This window comes from Triturus cristatus, chromosome 4_1, assembly GCF_964204655.1.
Source record: "Triturus cristatus chromosome 4_1, aTriCri1.1, whole genome shotgun sequence".
Classification (NCBI taxonomy): domain Eukaryota; kingdom Metazoa; phylum Chordata; class Amphibia; order Caudata; family Salamandridae; genus Triturus; species Triturus cristatus.
The window spans coordinates 1098816884-1098839979 of record NC_140585.1 but is presented as its reverse complement, the minus strand read 5'-3'; the positions used below and the strand labels follow the sequence as shown (position 1 = coordinate 1098839979).

The 23096-nt window shown below is 42.5% G+C and overlaps 1 protein-coding gene across 1 annotated transcript in view; it reads left to right on the top strand.

The window, feature by feature from the left end:
- The window catches only part of LOC146856076 (lysosomal alpha-glucosidase-like), an 829176-nt gene that overhangs the window by 437742 nt on the left and 368338 nt on the right, over nucleotides 1-23096 (top strand). The window contains exon 8 of the mRNA XM_085654093.1: nucleotides 19899-20024. Coding sequence (XP_085510219.1) covers nucleotides 19899-20024 — 126 coding nt within the window. The remainder of the gene's footprint in view (nucleotides 1-19898; nucleotides 20025-23096) is intronic.

The window sequence follows — 23096 nt, the reverse complement described above, 5'->3', positions numbered from 1 at the left end:
CTGGCCCAGATAGCTGAAAGTAAATCTCCTCCCCTTACTCTCTATTCTATGACGGCTCAGGTCAGTGAAAGGAAATCTCCACCCCCTACTCTCTATTCTACGAGGGCTCAGGTTAGTGAAAGGAAATCTCCTCCCCTACTCTCTATTCAATGCAGGTCCTATTCAGCCCAGCCCTGACCCATCAGACTGCTGAAGGCAAGGCCCTCTCCAGCCCCTGTCACTCACAAACCAGACATGGAATACACAAACCTAGCAGAGGCATACTGGATGGTTAGGCAAGAAAATACCTACTTTCTAAAAGTGGTATTTTCAAGCACAGAATGTAAAAATCACCCTCACTAAAAGATGTATTTTAACATTCTGAGTTCAGGCATACTAAACTTTATTTTCCTATCTTTTCCTTGGGTCAGTTAGGATTATAAGATGGTATGATCAAACTGCCCATTCTGGCCTATGAGAACAGATAGCCTTTCAATAGTAAACAACGAAATTGGCTGTAATTCACTATCAGGACATGCCACACACATCAGGGCATGTCCTACCTTTCACATACAATGCACCCTGTCTGTGGGGGTACCTTGGGCCTACCTTAGGGGCGACAACCATGTAGAAAAGGGAAGGTTTAGGGACTGGCAAGTGTGTGCACTTGCCAAGTCGACATGGCAGTCCCAGACTGCACACAGGCTCTGCAATAGCAGGCCTGAGCCATATTTTACAAGCTACTTCTGTGGGTGGCACAACCAGTGCTGCAAGCTCACCAGCAGCATTTGATTTACGGGCCCTGGGCACACATGGTGCACTGTACTAGGGTCTGACAAGTAAATCAAATAAGCCAATCATGGAGTCATTAATCCATTATAATAATTTACAATAGGGAGCACTTGCACTTTGGCACTGATTAGCAGCTGCAAAGTGCCCAAAGCATCTAGACCAGCAAAGGAATAGCAAAAACACAGGACTCAACATCAAAAAATGGAACGGAGACCCATGCCAATGGTACCAAGTCTAACAGAGTAGGGCAGCTACTAGCTTTAGGCTTGGTTGAGAGGGGGGCTGGTGGGGAGTTTTATCGGGACTAGAGTGCGTAGATGGGTCAGCCTCAAGGATGTTTTCGCATTCGCTAATAAGAGTGTCTATGATGTCTAAGACACAATTACTACCTAGATGTTTCCGAGATTTCCTGGCCTTTTTACCTTTCTCTGACCGGCCATTGATACTTCCCCTACTGCTCCCGCTTCCCCCACTGCTCCCGCTACCCTCCATACATTTTCTTTTCCCCATCTTCCTACGCATTTGACTGATGACAAATCAAGAAAACAGGCCCACCTACTAGAGCTCAACCATCTGACTCTGGGTTAAGCGATGCCCAATTGACATCAAACAAAGGTAGCACATGAGCTTGGCATAATTACTCAAATAGGAGTCATGTAATGAAAAGAACATAGGCGAAGCAACAAACACAGTACCTTAGCAGCAATAAGCTTGCCCGCCAAAGTGTCCTCAGTCCAAAGACCGAATGAAAGGGGGGTGGCCCAGTCCTGCCTCTTCCTGGCAATGACGGGCCTGCCCTTGGCCAAGGCTTTGCCCGGACGCGGCCCGCGCACGTCCCATGCTGCGGCAAGTCTGTAGTGCATTTAAGCGCGTGGGCAGCTTCTCCTCCCTCCTGGGAGAGTGATGACCTCTGGGCAATGGAGTCCTTGCAGGTGACCCAGGCGGCAGCAGCACGGCTCGAAACAACGGCATCCCGCGCCGCAGGAAGTCTGTAGCGCTTTTAAGAGCGTGGGTAGCTCCTCCTCCCTCTTTGGAGAGTGATGACCTCTGGGCAATGGAGTCCTTGCAGGTGACCCAGGCCGCGGCAGCAGGGCTCAAAACAACGGCGTGAATAATTTAAACTGTGTACATGCAACCACTTACTAGCCTGGTTAGATCTTTTCGTTTGAAAATTATTTCCTATGCAGATGACGCTCAGATCCTGCTGCCATTTCCCATGATACTCTGAACCAAAAGGAACTTGAAAAATTGCACGAACATGGTGGCTAATTGGATGGACAACAATTGTCTTCAATTGAATGAAGACAAGACTGAAATTCTTATCTTTGGAAAACATCTTGAAATTTGGACATCCGATTTGTGGCCTGAGGAATTAGGTCCCCGACAACCCTCCCATTGAGCTCTGCCTAAACTCAAGGCAAAGTCTTTGACAATAGTCTTTCATTTTCACCCCAGATCAACAAAGCGTGCGCCTCTTGTTTTCTCCTCTTGCAAACTTTCTGCAACTGTTTCTGTTTCTCCCTCTTTCTTTTAGGAAGATCACTAGTCAGGCACTTATAGTGTCAAGATCACAGAAATAACATACTCCTAGGCATGGCTTCTGCATTTTTAACCGTTTATGAACTATTCAGAATGCAGCAGCATAGCATTTTTTATACACCCCCAAATATGAGCATATAAAGTCTTCTCTTGATGCTATCACTGGTTCCCAGTAAGGAAAAGGATTCTTTATGAATCTATGCATCTTACTTACATGTTCCTCCATGATCTTGGGCCTTATTACTTGAAAGTGAAATTGAAGTTTCGACTCTATGCTCCTAGTTGTCATCTTACATCATCTTCCCGTTTCCTTTTGACGGTTCCTCAGCTCAGGTTGGCCAGGCCAGGGGATAGTTCTATCTCCTTTCTTGCAGCCAGGCAAAGGAATCTTCTTCCTGAAGACTTGAAATATATATTTCCGACTACAATCTCTTTCGGAAAAAGCTTAATACTAGTCTCATTCCTGATTTCCAGCTGTTGTTCTTCTCCGCCTAGGCTAATTCTGCTATTGCCGGGCTGCCCTTATTCTGGAAGACAAGGTAGCTTTCTCAAATAAAACGTTCATGTGGCATCTCAGGAGTGCTTACAACAGCCCTTGCAACTGGATCTCATTGCACTTGTAGTTCTTTGAAACTCTTTTAGAGGTCCTGAGTATTCAAGGAATTTCCATTGGTGATTTTTGTACAGATTATTTCTCTAGCTACTGTTAACCCGACCTCCTCCATTAATTAGGGTGAATTTTTCTGAGATGCTTTGAGTGGAAATTTCTGAGCCAATAACAGTACTCACATGACTGTTCATGGATAGGACTCAAATCTCACTTGCAGAGTTTTCAATTATGATTGCATGAAAACCCAGTGAACCTTAGTTTAGAGGCTGGAAAGATTGTCTTCCCTTCTGTTGGGGCATGTTCCAAGCAGAGTAGGAGGAATTAATTTTGTAACCTGATTGAGGTCAAAACAAATTTACTTTCATCCATTTGTGTCTTGTTACTGTCATCTCTCAACCCCTCTTCCCATGTAGAGAAGGTTTTCTATTTGAAACCCTTACCTGCATGAGAATTACCTGGTTGGACACTTTTCGTGCCCTGTCGGTAAAGGTTCAATGATGCGATCATGGTGTTGAAGCGCAGGAGGCTTCAGGCCTTATTTATAGTTCGACAAATGGAATATTCCATCAAAACGTCAAGCCAAGTGCCAGAGGCTACAATACATTTGTAATACGGTGGACGGGTCATTTGCCACATGTTTGGTTGGTATACCGTCCTCCAATCTGTAAATAAGGGCTTTAATTTCCCTAAAAGGAAACCTTTTTTTTACTTGGAACAAACGTTCATTGTTTCTTCTTTTTCTTTATTGACAATCAGTTCTGAAGTAATTAGCAGACGATAAATTGATCGGAACCTTCAAAATCCCTCATTATTATTATATTTGTTATTATTCGTGATTTATAAAGCATGCGGCTACCTAAAAAAGGTTTCCCGGGGCTATGCTATGCATTCTCATTCTATACATTCTCGCAGCAATGGAACTGCGGCACTTTCATTAGATCGATTTCCCTGCCTCGTACAGACACAACCGCCTTGTCAGCTGCATAACAGTGTGTTTGTTCTTTTCAGAGGAATACCAATTTTCAGTCCTGAAAGTTGTCACAAATACTGAAACATATTATTAGAAAATGTCAAAGGAATTATCCAGTAGCAACAAAAATGCAATTTGCTGTTCATGTCATGGGTGTTTTCAGCTCTTTAGGAATGTGAGCTTTGAAAAGAATGTTTTGTAAGCGCATCTGCTTTCTGTTGCTTTGCCCCAAACATTGTCATTATTATGGCAAATTAGAAAATGGGAAAACATTCAGTGCAGTGCAGTAGGGAAGAAATGATCACATGATAGACTGTGCAATATACTGTCCTCTTGCAGCCTTATATTGAGTAGAGTGAGTAGGGGTGTGTTGGTGAATTAAGGCAAAGCAGGGCGGGGGCGAGTAATACACTGGTCTGTGGGGACGGGGTGGGGGGGGGGGGGGGAGAATGATACTATAGCAGGTAAAAGTAGAGGAACATCCCTAAAAGCACAGATGTGTAAATAATTTTCTCATCATACTTCACAAGCTCACAACCTTTTCAAGAGTTGCAAAAAATAGTTATATGAGAAAATAAATCTAATCGAAAACTGACTCTTAGAATGAGAATTATAAAATGAAACCCTTTTTTGAAAGATAATCATTTTGCAAGCCAGATTTTGTGAAGTTTACATACTGAACAATCTTCAAAAAGTGCAAAGCTTGTAAACCTACCAAAACTTGTCACATATATTTTCAAATTTGACCATCTCTACTCCAAAGTCTGCAAAAGTTCAATTTGCCGAGCAAGTCTTGTCTGCTGACATGTGTCGTAAATAAGGGGAGTTAAGCAGTGCTTTAAATGAGAAAAAATAAGTGCAGGTACTCATTAAAATGAGCTAGCGGTGTAGTGAGTGGGCGGGGCCAGGGGCGGGGCTAAGGGCAAGACATTATGATACTTAACGACTTCTATAATAGTTGCAGCACACAACAAAACACATGATAATTGTGTGTATATAAACAAAGCAGGTTAACTCATTACACAAAATGAAAGAGAAATGCGATAATATGTTAACATTTCCTTTTTTTTGCAATAGTTGCACCTTCTTAATGCCATACTGTTAAATGCTGTTGTTTGGCACAATACTATATATTTTTGGGCATGTGAGTAGGAAGAAACTGAAAATAACCCCACTTCGAACCAAAGCTCTTATGGCACCAAACAAATGAAGCAACTCATTATGACCCTCCTCAGAAGATATCTCTTGTCTCTTCCATCGATCTATCCATTCATCCTTTCATCCTACCATTTACCTGCTGATGTCCATTTACTCTTTACATTCTGTTCTCTATTCAGTTTTTTATCCATCATTCAGTTTTTCACCATTCCGTCTGTCCAACCTTCATATCCAAATCTATCCATCCATCTTTAAACCTATCCATTCATCATTTCACTCATACATCTCTTTAGCCACCCTTTCGCTCATCCATCAATCCTTTCTCTCATCTATCCATCAACCCTTCCACTCCTTTATACCATCCACCCTTTCATTCCATCCACCCTTTCACTCAATCTCGCCTTTCACTCATCCATCATCCACCTTTTCATCCATCCCCCCTCCCTTTTATTCATCCATCCAATCTTTCACTTATCCGCCCTTTTATCCAATCATCCACCCTCTTTCACCCATCCATCCATTCACTCACTCATCCATCCACCCATTCATACATCCACCCTTGCTTTCTCATCTATCCACTCACTCACCCACTAACCCTCTCTACTACGTTATTTACGAGCAGACATGTACACACAAAGTGCCACCAATTTTTCTTACAAAAAACAGGCCTACAAATGTAGGCAAATACACAAACATAAGAAGCCACACAAAAGACTCCAGTATATTAAAAGCCATGTAATACTCTTCACTATGGCTTTTTTAATTGCCACTGCCAAGGGACTGCCTTGATTGCTGTGTTTGTGCAAATGCAGAGGATAGTGTGAATGTGGTTGACAGCATAGGGCCTGAATGGACCCAATAGCTGCCAAGGTTTCAGTTTGCTTTGTGTGACATTTTCATATTTTCATTGTAATTATGAGTGACATTTCAACGACTATGAGTGACACTTTCTCACTAGCAAAATTAAGCAATGAAGATAAGGGAATCATATAAATATCAGAAAAGACATCCATTTGAGCATAGCTGCTAATGTTTCAGATTGCTTATGTGTGACATTTTCATAGATTCAGTGGATTTACAAGAGTCAGATGTGTAACACTTAGAGTGGCACTTTCTTGCGAGCATAATCATGGTATGGAGTCAATGGAAATAGACAAATATCAGAAATCACACTCATTTAAGCAACAAGGAAGTCAAACTCTGCAGTAGGTTCTTTTGAAGCTAATATTCAATTTCTAAAAAAAATAAGCGCCCTCCACCCCAACCTCAGCTTCAGGTGCGGCTGAACCACATGCAGCAACCCACTGAGCTATCCACATACAATACAGTACAATACAATATGCTTTTTTGAGGGAGGCATATTAACTCTCTACACTACTTAATGGTCAGAGTGAAAACTGCCAGTAGAGAAAACTCTGACCTCTCTCCAGCTGGAACAATAATCACATGACATCTCTGACTTAGCAAGTCTAACTATGCTGAGAAAATAAAGGGTGCTGCTTTGTAGTGTCAATGTCAAGCAGGGATGTTAAACACTTGGCACTACTAATAAATCAGCCAAACTGCTAGTTTAGACAAAAGGTAGCGCTGGCATGGTGAGTCTGGGGCAGAAGTTGGGCTCTGCTGGGCTCAGCAATAGCACATCATGTCCAGGTCAGGAGGAGGTGAGAAGGTGATCGATTCTGGAACAGTGGTGTCCTCCTTTAACTTCATGTAGCAGGGGAATTCCTGGGTGCCCTGGGGCCCCTCTGGCAGGCAGGAAATGCAACATCCTGCCACAGCATGGGCGCCGACCAGACATGGCTCCTCCACAACAGTGTGACAGAGCAAGAAGGGTCCGTCGGCTAGACTGCCGACTTTGGTGCTGGAAACCAGAGTTCGAGCCTCGAGGTCGCCTCCACATCCTGTGATTCTGGGCAAATCACTTAATCTCCCCGTGCCTGAATGTGTAATGTAAATACGGTGCTCGTGTAAAGCGCTCCAATACCTTCGGGTCGAGTTCGCGCTATATAAATATGCAAAAAAAAAAAAATCTAAAGGAAAGTGTTGGGAATGTGTGGAAAACACAGGGTTGGCGGCGCTAGTTTTCAGCTTCTTTGGCATATAAGAAAGCCTTCTATGCACAGACAGGGTAATTGAGGCATGTGGCGTTAGGAAGGTAGGTGCTTCACTGCAGAAAGCAGTTAGATTAGGCGCTCCAGAGGCCTCTTCGATCGCATTGTCTGGGCATGAACCCTCTGATCCAGAGAAAGTATGGGAAGTGTGAGAATCCGCCCTTGCCCCTGATAAAATGTTTGTTTACCCTGCAGGGACTTTACCCTACCTGAAGTGCTGTGCTTTGAAAATCACACGTGCACACTAGCAGGTAAAATTAATCTCGACCCTGTGGAAATGTGGATTTTCCTGGTCAGTTATGTCCCCTATCTTGGACCCCAACGGTTCTATGTGCATGTCACAAGTACATGTATGTTCCCTCCAGTTCCAGTTATGAAGACGCAAATACATGTGCGTCCACCGTCAACATGTCCTCTGTCAGATCCGCCATGAATAGGCCGGATATTCCATTCCTAAATATGAAAGGCCACCGGCTTTATATGGTTCACTTATGCCATTTTACAGTCCAGGCAAGTAGGCCCTGATTCTGTCATCAAAACTCCTCTTGCCTTCTGTCTCTGAAAGCTTCAGTCTGAGCCTGCATCTGTGACCATGAACTTTGCCTCATTCTCTGCGCGGCTCACGAAGCCTGACATCAGCCTATTCTCTGCCAAGAACTGTATTTCACCTTCGAATTATCTGCTTCCCCCTCAGCCGATGCATTCCTGCCTAGTAGTTTAAGTAAACATTCTTCCAGTTACCAAGCAAAAGGCCCGGCTTCTCTGTCCTCATGCAAGTAATTCATAGCCCTGTTACCATGGAATATTCCTACCCCCTCGCATTCAGTGTAGACACTTAGACGCTTGTACACGCACGCACAGTCAGTATAGAATAGATTCTGTCCGAGAGTCCTTCTTTTGTGGATAACATAGTTCTTTAAACATAGGATGTTAGATATGATTTGGGATTAGGTTGACTTGACCCCCCAGACTTCTCGTCTCCACATGTAGAGCTAATGTCAAGTCCCCTTCACCCCCTAGTTACACGTCAATTACACGTCATGCTGCTGCGCGCGCATCTATGCCAAGTATTATCTTATAGATCCACCTATGTATGACATCATAACCAATCATGTTCCTTTTTACTCCTTATTACACCCATTTTCGGTTACGCAGGTAAAACGTCAATTTCCTTATCAATTGTTACGCCTACTGCATTTCACTTCATTGTAACGTATGTACTATAAAAGTTACTTCTTGTCAATAAAGTATGTACTTCACTTCCTGAACCCCCGTGGTGATGGAACTTGGAGCATCCGATTATAATCGATCATTGGAATAAAGCCCATTCCGAAACTCTAATATCACGGATTCTGCCTCTCATTTTACTGAGCTATTTTATTATGATTCTGTATCAAATTCAGTCCCGGTAAAGGAATTTTATTTACCACATGATGGCGCCCGAACAGGGACACTTTCTCATCTCACGCGCCGGCGGTGAGTTGTAGGCCCGTGCTTCTTCCACAGCAGGACGGACCATTACGCGTACCAGCAGGATTTCCTGTATCTCCCTCCGGTCAAGCGGGGGCGACTGAGACTGCGATCAACACCCAGACGAGGCGGTGAGAAGTGCGAAGTATCCCGACCAGAGCCTAGCTGAGAGAGCAAGATCCGAGGTATACAGAGACCCACCAGTTCGAAGTCAAGCCCAGTTTCCGACGAGTCGAGTCGAGTCCAGTCCGGTTCAAGTTCAAGTTACCGAGGCCTTCCGTTTCCGAAGCTACCCGGTGAGTACCATTACTGGGGAGGCATTTCTGACGTGCACATAGGTTGTGCCGGTCAAGACGGGTTTGGGTACACAAATACGGTCTGCACTGTTTTAGCAGTGTATCTGTACTGTTTAGCAGTATATCAAGTATTCCGAAGTATCTAGTTATTGTCAAGAATTATGCTTGGTGATTAGTTATGCAGACGATCATCATTGGTGTTTATTTTAAAGGTTAAAAAATGTTTAATGTTTAATGTTTAATGTGTTAAACGTCCTGCATATTGTGGTATGAATGGTTGTTCATTATTATGTTTATTGTATTAAGTTTGTTCAAGATCAAGTATCGGATCAGTTGTCAATATGCCACTCTTTTCGAAATTAAGACAGATCACTACTAGAAAAGGGGTACTCGAAGAAGCCGTCCCTATTCCTCCTAGGGATACTCCAGGGCACTTCATGTATCACAAACATGGCTTAGACGCTATATTATTTCTTGATTTATGGGTAGACTACACCAAGGGATTACCAGAAAGTCAGAGGTGGCCCGCCGCGGGGACCTGGGATGCAGAATGCATCATGAAAGTCGAGGAAGAGTTATGGAAAAGGAAAGTCAGACAGTCACAGAAAGACGCCGTTGAGTTATGGCGTAAAGAATCTCATAGACGTACAGAAAAAGCACGTAGACAGGAAGAGAAGAGTAAAGAAAGTTCAAATAAAGTTCGAGAAAATCTATTAATTGAGGAAGGTATCCGAGTGAAATCAGAACAAGTAGATAGACAAAGAAATGCCCTCATGAATGGTATGTATCCCCTTCTAGCCGAAGGATTACCTAAGGCTACTCCAGAGATACCGAAAGACTTGCCACCCCCATTATTCCCAATTAAGGTACATCCTAAGGGGCATCCTAGAACCGCAGAAGATGTTTTTCTTTCCTCATATTTAGATGACGTAGCTCCCGAGTATGCTAATTCCGCCCCACATAGACCACATACCAGGGAGGTCCAACGCCAAGATCCAGCACCCGTATCCCTACAGCAACAAATCGATTCACAAGTTCCGGCAAGCACATCTGTTTCTGCATCCGTTCCTACAGCTACTTCTATAGCTGTGTCCACACCTATAGTTGCTGTGTCACGTTCGACGAATCCTTTCACACCCGACGCCCCAGATGGGGCCACGGGAGGTGCTACCAATATTTTTTCTACGCCACCTAGAATAAATAAACTTATTTTTCAAGAGTCAGCGCATTCACGTACACCCAAATTCGTAAGTGACCGTGCGCTTAAGGAACTTCTTATAGATTGTAGATATGACCCGGTGACCGGTAAAGAGGACGAAATGATCCTGGCATCATTACGTATCAGACGAGCCGCAGTGTATTTAGCGAAGTTACCAGGAATGACTGCGCATCTAGACAAAATATACCATTTTGTCCAAACAGGGCGAGATCCAGAATGTATTAACAGAGCTATGGAATACCAGAAAGTAGAGATACAGGGGGAACTGTTACGTTTCCTCATAAACTGTGTGATCAGAAATCAAGACCGACCGGGGGTAGACCCGGATGCAATGCAAATTCTTACAAGATGGAGCCAGAATATATCAGAAGGGAGACACGATAAGCAAAATTGTATAATAGCCATGTGCCGAAAGATCCGTAAAGAAATAGAACGCCTACACGAAGAGAGATTAGAGGCAGACGAGTTCGAACAAAGCGAGGAAGAAGGGTCAGGACCGCCCGCGGGACAGTCGGACACCATAGCCTATGTAGGTAGAGGAAGATCTTGTAATAGAAATCAGATTAGATGTCATACTGACTCAATACGTCCGATATGTCCAGACAATAACAAGAATTTCCAAATACCTATAATTAATATAAGGTCTAACGAGCATTCGTTCCAAACCGCCGACAAACTACTCCGAGAACGAAGGGGTTATCATTTTCTCGATTCTATGGATGAACAAGATTTAGCCAGGGCAGCTGTCCATTGGGTGGACAGTCCCGGAAAATATAGTGATGATACAGTAGTACGCACATTTTTGAATCTCACCCCAGATGAACAGAGGTTAGCTGGGATTTATATGATTCAACAACTCATTATACTATATCGGAGTCAGCATTCGGACCCTGGTCCCTTACCTGACATATTGACTGAATTGCTTATGAATAAATGGAGAGGTCCAGGTACTGAATTAATTAAAGAAATTCTAGTATCAAGAAAGCAGTATATTCTTTTTGTATGCTCAGAGCATGTCTCATTGCCTGTCAAGGAAAGAACAACGTATCACATGGATAGACAGAATCCCTTACGAGAAGTGCACCCAATAAAAGGCGAGGACAACGAGTTTAGGCGCGTATTTGTATATACGCCCATATCAAAAATAGAACTGCTACAAATGAAGAAAGTGGTACCCAGTCATGACAAAGATCCAGCGGGTTTTCACCGAGAAATTAAAGACATGTTACTCATGGGAGAGTATACCTATCCCGACATTATGACAATATTAAAGCTGTTGATGCCTGCTGGCATTTATGAGAAACTCAAGGAAAAAGAGTGGGAGGTAGGAGACCAAAAGATAGAATGGTCAGCATTAGAAGCAGAAGAAAGGGCCCGAGGTCCAGGTTCGGGGCTTGGGGACAAAACTAAAGCACTACCAGGTCTACTAGTACAGGTACTGCCACGTTTATTAACTACGAAAAAGGAAGATTGGGGTACAATTTCAGCCTGTAAACAGAAGCAAGATGAAGACACTAGTGATTACTATGCCCGATTCGAGAAATGTTTTGGTATAAACAGTGGCATAAAAGCAAGTAGTGAATCATACCCACATCTGTTTGTAACAAAATTAGTAGAAAATGCCCTGCCCCAGTAAAGAATAGAGTATTAAAATTCGAGAGTACCTGGCAAGGTAACACTCCATCACAAATGTTACAAATGTTACAGTACCATCACAATAGAATTAGAGAGGAACAAGAACATGAACACAGACGCATGAAAGACACAAAAATGAAAATGCTAGTTTCCCAGACAGTTCCAGCTGAAGGACATAAAAAGGGTATGACACATTCCGATTCAGCAGGACCTGTAAAAGGGACATGCAATTATTGTAAAAAGCCAGGTCATTACGTACACGACTGTCCAGTGCTAAAACATAATATCTCTATAGGTAAAACACAAGAAAGATCACGGCCACTAAGACAAGATCAGAATGAACAAGGAGCTATGCAGCATGCCCAGGCCATGCCAGCCGCACAACAGCCAATACAGTTCGTGCCAGCTGCACCACCGTTGCCTGCTGCTGCCACACAGACCACAACACGACAAATGTACCAGACTGCACAGTATGAATATCCTGAGTATCAGCGTTACGCATGAACTAGCCTAGAGAGGGAAGTTGACTTACCCCTTATCGAGATTCCTGTAGATCAAGAAGGACCTTATGTGCATAGTGAATTATTAGGTCAAGATAGAAAATTTTTACTCGATACAGGGGCAAGTCGAACAACTATAAAACGTAGTGAAGTTCCAGGGGCACCCCTCTCAGGCTCTCAGAATATTTCCCTTGGTTTTTCAGGAAAACCTATTGTTAATGAAGTATCACAGCCTCTTCCACTTACGATAGGACCTCTGACCCGAACTACAGATTTACTGCTTACTAAATCATGTCCAGAAAACTTGCTAGGAATAAAAACTCTGAAAGCCCTAGGAGCCATAATATGTTGTTCTCCGGAAGGAGTAAGGTTGTTTTTACGTGATTTTAAAGGTCACTATGTGTCTAGAGACATGGATCCCCGACTACAGACTTTACCTACACATCTATGGGCACAAGGCCCTACTGATGTTGGTTGCATGAATATTACACCATATCGAGTCACACTAAAGGCAGGAGTGGTGCTACCACGAATGCGACAATACAAGTTACCACCAGATGCTGTAGTGGCTTTACTACAAATCATTGACGAGCTAATTGCCCAAGGAGTAGTTGTGGAAACAGACTCCAATGTATGTAATTCACCGATAATTCCGATTCTTAAACGAACAGATCCTACAGCCCCGCCAGTATATCGATTGGTTATTGATCTGCGCGAGTTAAACAAATGCATTGTGCCACAATTTCCTGTGGTTCCAGATATCTCGTCATTATTGACAGCTATTGATTCCGAAGCAACATTCTTTACTGTAATTGATCTCAAAAATGCCTTTTTCAGCGTCCCAATAGATCCGGAAAGTCAATATTTGTTCGGATTTAGTTTAAATGGGCGTAGCTTTAAATTCTCACGCGCACCTCAAGGATTTACAGAAAGCCCCAGCATCTATAGCCAAGCACTGAAACGAGAACTTGACAGTATCCACATGCCAGTTAACACTGCTCTGCTTCAATATGTCGATGATCTGCTGATCACCGCGAGAAGCGAACCGGAATGTGAAAAAGCATCACTGACAGTTTTACAATTTCTAGCCGAAAAGGGGCACAAGGTGTCCCCTTCTAAGCTGCAATTCTGTGTCCAGCGAGTTGTTTATCTTGGACACTCGCTGTCCAAGGAGGGAAGGCAGCTTACACCCGACCGCATTCAGTTAATAGCTAACATGCCAATACCCAAGACACAAAAGGAAGTACGAGCTTTCATAGGCCTCACGTCATATTGCAGGCAGTGGATCCCTCAGTACGCATTTCTAGCAAAACCACTCATTCAGTTAACCACACAGGAGGCAGCCACACCGACTGTTCTCCCTTGGACTCAGGAACACACACAAGCTTTTGAAAGCCTAAAGAAAGCTTTATGTCAAGCACCTGTTTTAGCAACGCCATGTTACAGAAAGCAGTTTACACTCTTTGTTACAGAACGCGAAGGTACTGCCTTGTCAGTACTCACACAGGAACAAGCAGGAGCACACAAACCATGTGCTTATTTTTCTAGTACATTAGATCCCGTAGCTCAGGCTTTGCCTGCATGCCTGAAATCAGTAGCAGCGACAGCTTTAGCAATCAGACAAAGCGATGCCATAGTGTTAGGACATCCATTGACAGTTCAAGTACCACATGCAGTAGAGGTTCTTGTGAATAGAACGCAAACACAACACTTGACTATAGCGCGACTTACAGGATACGAACTTACATTGTTTCAGCCGCATATAGAAATCAGACGCTGTAACACATTGAATCCTGCCACACTTTTACCTGTAATCGGAACAGATCCACTAGCTCATGACTGTATTGAAGTTATTACGATAACGACGAAACCCAGACAAGACTTAACCGATGTTCCATTGTCAGATCCGGACCTGACCTTGTATGTAGATGGTTCATGTATGAGAACAAGTACAGGAGAGTTAGTGGCTGCTTACGCAGTCACCACAGATACTGAAGTCATTGAAACTAATCGTATAAATACTTTGTCAGCTCAAGCCGCAGAGCTTATCGCTCTGACACAAGCCTGTATTCAAGCCACGAATAAAAAAGTCAACATATACACTGACTCACGTTATGCATTCGGAGTTGTACATGACTTCGGCGTGCTGTGGCGAGAGAGAGGTTATTTAACTTCCCACGGTGCCCACATTCAGCACGGACCCCTCATTCATGCCTTATTAGATGCAATACATCTACCCACTGCAATATCAATTATGAAATGTAAGGCTCATACAAAGGTTACTGATATCATTTCCCAAGGCAATGATCTAGCCGACAGAACAGCTAAACAGACTGCTCAAACTCAAACCCCCGACATGACAAAGACAATAGTCCCGACACCGACACATTGTATGACAGTTAAAGATCCTACTCTTGACGTAATTGACATACAGACACATGCTACACCAGACGAAATAAAGAAATGGACTGAATTAGGAGGGATCCAAACGGACCAAGGATGGATGATGAAGGAAAAGTCTGTATGGTTCCTTCCTGATTCAATGGTCCAAGTTATAATTAACACTATACATAGTCCAGCACATCTAGGAGAAAAAGCTATGCTAGACAGCATTCAACACATTTGGTTCAATAAACATTTACGAGCAGCAGCCAAACAAAAGGTCCGTACCTGTATGATCTGTTGTCAGTTTAACCCAGGAAAGAGCGTTCCCGTAGAACAGGGTGGATTTCATCCTCCTCATCATCCTTTTGAAGTACTCCAGATGGACTATATCCAGATGGAACGATGTCGAGGATTCAAATATGTTCTCGTAGTTGTCTGCGCTCTGTCCCGTTGGACAGAGGCATACCCGGTTTCAGATTACACTGCCCCGACTACTGCCAAACAGTTGGTTCGAGAATTTTTCCCACGATACGGTTTACCACGTGTTGTTCACTCAGATAACGGCCAGCCGTTCTCATCCGAATTAATGAAACACGTTTCACTTCTGTTAGGATATCAGTGGAAATTCCACTGTGTCCGACACCCCGAGGCAGCAGGTCTCGTAGAAAGACATAACCAGATATTGAAAATCAGAATGTCCAAAATATGCAGAGAGAAAGGTGTCGACTGGGTAGTAGCGTTACCCGTTGCACTCTTTTACATGAGAATGGTAGCACACTCTCGAACAGGGCTATCCCCGTATGAGGTGATCTTCGGCAGACCACCAAATATGTGGGGGACGCCTATACCACGCAAAATAACTGATATTGACTGTAATATGCTGACAGATTACTTGGCTTCCTTGATGTCTGCACTACAATCTTGTCGTTCACAGGTAGCTGCAGCCTTTCCCGACAACACTGAGGTGAAACCCCATGACGTTGTTCCGGGTGATCTTGTCTTTGTGAGGAATTTCGACCGAAAGACTCAACTGGAGCCCAGGTGGAAATCACCCAAGTTGGTCCTGCTGACCACAAGGACAGCCGTGAAGATCGAGGGCCGCAAGGGCTGGATTCATTCAAGTCATATCAAGAAATTTCATGGACTATCCTCGGATATAGACATTGTGCCATGCACTCCCTCACAGACTGATTCAAAACTTCCTTTGGTTGAAAAGACTGAAACAGAACTCTATAAAGAAAAATTGAGGCCTAGAACGTCAGACAATTTGATTGTTTAAGTCCTCTCCAAGGTGAAGCGGTTGAATTCGTCCCTGACATGTATCCTCTAGACCTGAATCATGGACAGTCGCGAAAAATGTTGAAACGACAGGCGTATTGTAAATTACTGCGAAGCCACTGTATAGGGACATTATTAATTTTGTTTTTATTGAGTCTTTTAATAATTATTACAAGTATGTTGTTGCACATATATTACCCTATTTCTAGACACGTTTATAATGTTACTGCTGAACATTCTTTTAGTGACTTACCTCCGCATGAATTGTCTTATAGACTTGCGCTGCGCAATAACACTTTCATTAGTATGTTACATCATTCCCATCATACTAGTAATGCCACCAATTGTTGGGTGTGTGGCCGACTCCCTCCCTATCAGAATTATGAAGGAGTCCTGCCTTTCTTTCCACATCCATTCACACATAATGGCTCCTGTGGAGCATGGTTTAGTTTAATCAATTCCATAGACTCGGACACAGCAGTTTACCAAGATCATTGGGTATGGGGAAACCTGAACCTAGTTTTACTCAAGGTCTGTTACCCTGACAAGGAGGGTCGCCCCAAAAGAACAGGAACTGATCTAGAAAATGAAGTATATGGATTAGGTAATTTTACACCTAATCTCATGATTCTAAATGTCGTATCCGAAGTTGAACTAGTCTTACCCACCATGTCAGTATTCCCAGCGAAGGGTGAATTGTGTGTAAGAAAGGTTGGTTCCATACATATGGGCCATAGTAAATGCACTACTATAGTAGAATTCAGTGATCAAGGCAAATCTTCATTTAAAGCTTCTCGCCACTCCTACTTTATATGTGGTCAGACTGCATATATGCGTCTACCTCCAGATTGGGATGGTACCTGCTACATTGCATTCCTTTTGCCACCTGTTTTTCTAGCTCCTCCTGATTATTACAGAAATATTCATTTAGTACACAACAGAAAGCGGAGAGATCTCCCCATTGTCGATTACACTGAGACGGCATGGGACAAGTATGTAGATTTTAATAAAGGCATCTTTCCCTATATAGGTACTGTTACTAATAGTAAGCTGATACGTAGATTAACTAGAACCCTTGAAGCAGTAGTGAATGAGACTATTTCCGCCTTAGGCAATTTAACAGAAGAGCAGTCTGCTATGCGGATTGTTGTGCTTCAAAATCGTCTTGTCCTTGACGTCATCCTGGCTGATAGGGGCGGAGCTTGTAGGGTCATCGGATCAAGCTGCTGCGTATTCATACCAGAAAATTCGCCATCTGTATATAAAGCCATCACTCGCCTTCATAAGATTGTAAACCAGATACACCAGAACCCAGGCACTTGGACTTGGTCCAGTTGGTTTTGGAGTGTGATATCAGCCTGGGGATGGAGAGTTTTATCCTTCCTAGGTATTGGCCTTCTCATACTATTCAGTTGCTGTCTATGTCTACAATGTGGACCAGCGATTTGTGGTCTGTGTGCCACATCGTGTATTCCACCACCAAGATTTCATTCAAGATCACGGAAGAAGAAAGAAGAACAAATGATGCTATATGAACAGATCAATGGATTGATGAAGATTGATATCTCTTGAAGGGCAAGTAGGGGACAAGGAGGGAATGTGGAAATGTGGATTTTCCTGGTCAGTTATGTCCCCTATCTTGGACCCCAACGGTTCTATGTGCATGTCACAAGTACATGTATGTTCCCTCCAGTTCCAGTTATGAAGACGCAAATACATGTGCGTCCACCGTCAACATGTCCTCTGTCAGATCCGCCATGAATAGGCCGGATATTCCATTCCTAAATATGAAAGGCCACCGGCTTTATATGGTTCACTTATGCCATTTTACAGTCCAGGCAAGTAGGCCCTGATTCTGTCATCAAAACTCCTCTTGCCTTCTGTCTCTGAAAGCTTCAGTCTGAGCCTGCATCTGTGACCATGAACTTTGCCTCATTCTCTGCGCGGCTCACGAAGCCTGACATCAGCCTATTCTCTGCCAAGAACTGTATTTCACCTTCGAATTATCTGCTTCCCCCTCAGCCGATGCATTCCTGCCTAGTAGTTTAAGTAAACATTCTTCCAGTTACCAAGCAAAAGGCCCGGCTTCTCTGTCCTCATGCAAGTAATTCATAGCCCTGTTACCATGGAATATTCCTACCCCCTCGCATTCAGTGTAGACACTTAGACGCTTGTACACGCACGCACAGTCAGTATAGAATAGATTCTGTCCGAGAGTCCTTCTTTTGTGGATAACATAGTTCTTTAAACATAGGATGTTAGATATGATTTGGGATTAGGTTGACTTGACCCCCCAGACTTCTCGTCTCCACATGTAGAGCTAATGTCAAGTCCCCTTCACCCCCTAGTTACACGTCAATTACACGTCATGCTGCTGCGCGCGCATCTATGCCAAGTATTATCTTATAGATCCACCTATGTATGACATCATAACCAATCATGTTCCTTTTTACTCCTTATTACACCCATTTTCGGTTACGCAGGTAAAACGTCAATTTCCTTATCAATTGTTACGCCTACTGCATTTCACTTCATTGTAACGTATGTACTATAAAAGTTACTTCTTGTCAATAAAGTATGTACTTCACTTCCTGAACCCCCGTGGTGATGGAACTTGGAGCATCCGATTATAATCGATCATTGAAATAAAGCCCATTCCGAAACTCTAATATCACGGATTCTGCCTCTCATTTTACTGAGCTATTTTATTATGATTCTGTATCAAATTCAGTCCCGGTAAAGGAATTTTATTTACCACAGCGTGCAAGCACAGCGTGGTGGTGAGCACCGAACATTATTCAAATGAGCCCTGCTGAATAGCTCAGCTGGGGCTCAGATCGGGGACGGGAGACAGAAGCGGCGCCTTTGCTGCCAGAGACAAGTTCCACTCCTGCTCACCAGCACTCAAAGCCACTAAACCTACCTTGTCATGAGTACCGGTACTCTCCAAGGCAGTAGAGAAGTGCCGGTACTCACAGTGATAAATTTAAAAAGTGCCGGTACTCAGTACCGGTGAGTACCGGCCCATTTAAAGCACTGGAGTTAAGTAAAGAGGAGGAGCACACACAGGAAAAATGTCAGTTTTAATAACTTGTGAAAAGACATTTCAGTAGCCTAAGTCCACAGCACTCTGTGTATTCATTACAGGAGACTGACAGTTTTCAAACCTGAGTTCTGCATACTTCCCACAGATCACTGCACGAGACCAAAGTTGGCGTTGATTTGCAAACGGTTATTGATATCTTGTTTACCTTTTTACCAGTCATCGCAACATCTAAATGAGTTTTGTAACTAAAACGGCATGCAGATTTTATTTTGTTTAACCAATCAACTGAAATGATCAAAATATAAGAAATGTATAACATTAAGTAACCAAAGCGCAACTTTTTATTAACTTCAAAGTAATTATCACACCAGAACTCTGTAGTAGAAACTCAAGTTTCTAAACTGTATGCATCCAACTTCCCTGAAAACGTGGAGGCTATTAACTTGGAGCAGCATGCGACTAGTTAAACTCCAATAAACTAGAACTGGTTTCTATAAGGGACAGTACTAAAATCCAGAAAATTGGAAAATGTACCATAGTTATGCAGATGGAATTTTACCCACATCAGACCTAAGTGAAAGACTAATAGGTTAGCACTCCTCAATTAATACTCAAAGGAACCTCGAAATTACGTTTAAAACACGGACATCTTAAAGATGTAATCAATCACAGGCACATTTAGATCTGTTAAAAATGTGTGAAACAGATCTAACATTAAAAAGACAAACATGTTTTATCCACCTCTCAAAACCTGATAACACATTTTATTGGTCTTTTATGTTTTTTAATATATATTGTGTGTGGCCCTTACAAATTATAATAAAGCGATGACTAGTTAAAAAAGATACTTCTGATATTTTTGCAGATTGCAGCAACCATGAGGATTAATTTTTGCTTTCAATCATAGGCCATTGGACGTCCATTCCTTCCACCGTACTGGTCACTGGGATTCCAGCTCTCTCGATACGGCTATAAAAGCCTCGCCACCATGAAGGAAACAGTCAGGCGCACAAGACAGTATAATATCCCACACGTAAGTATCAGCCAATTTAAAAATGGATGTCAGCCCTTGTGTCTGCGCAAGAAAATGTTGTGTGTGTTGCAGTGTATGTTTCACAGGAATGACAAAGGAAGTCCAAGTTTTGCCTTTGAGAACCGCCTTTTCTGACATATTAGAACATTGGAATGTTGGAAGCTCCATTGAAAACAATGAAGAGCTCCGGGCTTATAATGGCTGGTATAACATTCCAATGATTTTCTTTGTTCACAGCTGTGGCTGTGAACAAAGGCTTGAGGGAGCCTGTGGGGATTTGAATCCCCTCACGCTCCCTGAAGGCTTTGTTTTATTTGTTAGAACATTCTGCCCTCTAGTGGCAGAATGTTCTAATAACCTTATAGCCCTTCGTAGCAGGGCTATACCGGCTATTAAAGTCCCGCTGCTTTGTTAAAGTCCCTCGCCTTCGGCTCGGGCCTTTAACGCTGCAGCAGGCCTTTAATAGCCGGTATAGCCCGCTACGGCGGGCTATAAGGCTATATTAACATCCTTACTCCTGACTTGCTTTGAGGCTGTAGCTGCAACAGGCCACAGTGGACAGAGTATATGTCCTTCTCCACCAGCCTCACCAATTCCAAAGCACAGTAGTCCGAGGTCTGGGCATTTGGTGGATGAGAACAAAAGGCAAGAACTGACCTCCAGTCGGCACATTCAATAACTCACTTCATATGGGAACCCTTGCTGGAAAGATGTTTTTGGGAGTTTCATTTCAGTTTTCTTTTGTTGGAAGCCACTTGGACATAGGACGTTTTTCAGAAGAGCTTGGTGTTTTGCCTATTTCTTTTAGAAACTTGACTCAGATGTTTTAAGTGGGGATTGAGACAGGGTGTCTTTTCTTAGCTGGACCCCACGGGAGATGCATCTTCACTGGGTTCCTTCTGAACCACTGCTCTATAAAAGATTCATATCTCAATATTTCTGTCAATGATTCTCCATTGTGTGATTTCATTCATTTCTTGGGCCACGTTTTATTCCTAATGTTAGCAAGCACAGGGTAGCAACAATCCAAATAAATACAATTTTATCATACAGCTGAAAGTTTGTTGCCCAAATTGTATAAATAAATTCTGCAAACTCAACTGAAATGTTCTAATTTCTCCTGAAACAGTTGTCATTTCTAATATCAGTTCTGGCTAAAATTAGGTATTCGTCCAATTGCTTATTGCTTGCTGTAAACTAGGTGACTTAAATTATGAAAAGTACATTTTCCCTTTACTATTCGATGTTACCTTGATATAACGATGCTCTTACGGACTTGACGGCCTAGGTACCTAATTGATAATATAACTGCATTGTCTGAGCAGATTAACCATTGATAATAAGGGTCGAATTATCAGGGAACAAATTTGGATCTTCAAATTCTTTCTGCATATGTGATTATTAACTGTTCAAAAAGTCATGTTTTGCAACACACTCATCTGACTCTTTGTTTTAAGCGGTAAATGGTAAGAAACAGTGTTGTCCTTCAGTCCCCTAGACCAGAAATTTGATAATATAACATTCCTACATTTATCAGCCTGAAGGTATTCTTATTTTTAAGCTCGATCCAAAATTTTCATGTTCAATGGCGATTTTGATTCCATCTAACAGCAGCATAGTTTCAGTATTGCACAAAATATTTTTTCCACTAACTGGTGCAAAATAATGGACTGGTTCTCAGTTAAACAGTGTTTATGGAAACATCTCTGGGATGATGGAGTTGCCCTATCCCTGTCATTTCTTCTGATTCAGATCAGGTTCACTATTAATTAAACATGAGTCATCTGTCTCAATTCTCAGCAACTATACACTTTTCTTGACATTTCTGGAATACAGGATTCAGGACTGTAGGCCAGCTTAATGAATCAATGAAATAACAACATAGAAGATCAATCCAGTCCAATAGCTTAGGAGTTTTAGAAGCATGAAGAAGCATTTCGGATGATCCGAACATTAGCCTTTTTCAGCAGATCCTATCGAGCTGTAAAAGTTAAGGAGGAGAATATTTCCCAATGGTTTCCTAAGATGTTATAGGGAACAGTTTCCATATTCTATTACAGAAGAAATAACATCCTCTAATGTTCAGATGGATTAGAAATGTCATTTTTGCATCAACTATCATTTTACTTGCATCACTAAGAGGTCTGATACTGTGTTATTACTTCTAGTGTCATAGTTTTGATTGGCTGTTTTTCACTGTTGCATTAACTTCCTCAGATAAAACCACTGGATACATTGGTTTTTTTCTTGTCTATGTAAATCTCTCACAATGTGATATAACACTGCTGTTAATTCATTGTGAAACACTTTCTGTATCATTAATGTATGGATAGACATACATTATCCATATTCACTGTCACTCTAATTGCCAACTTCCACCTGGGTTATTTCTGAAGCATCTGTGGCTGTATGTGGTATTTGAGTAGCACAAAGCAAAAGGCAACAAAGCATTGAACGAGGTCAAAGGCAATGATACACCAATATGTAATTGAGGAGGTAGCTGAGTTTTGTGAGTGGAATCAGGCTTTCGAGATGTAATGTTCTTTAAAGAAGTGTGTCCTCAGCTCAGGGTGCAGTAGAAATATCTGAGTTTAACAAGATGAAGTGAATGTCATCATGTTTGTTCTGTCCTATCAATATTTCCCCCTCTGTGTCGCACCCATGTGATTAATTTAACTGTTGGGGATCACACTGTCAAACTTAGGGCCAGATGTATCAAAGGGTTTTACACATTCTGTGTCTATGGTAAAATGTGTTTGTACATAAGGCCCTAGGAGTCTAAAAGAGATAACAATTACATTTCAACATCAGATTCTTAGACCATACCTCTGACACTGGTGGCAAACACCAGTTACGAACAACTTTATACTTGTATATAGAAAACACTATGAACTTAATATACTATAGTGCAATGGGAGAACTGATGCTGGCTTGGTGGCAGTGTTCTTCCTCCCTCTTGGTTGTTTAGTTGTTAGGCTGCTCAGGAAATCATTTGGTTGCCAAGCCCTGTGAGTCATTTGGAGTGCTAATTTACCGGATATACTACAAGCTAGACTGATGCTGGCACTGAGC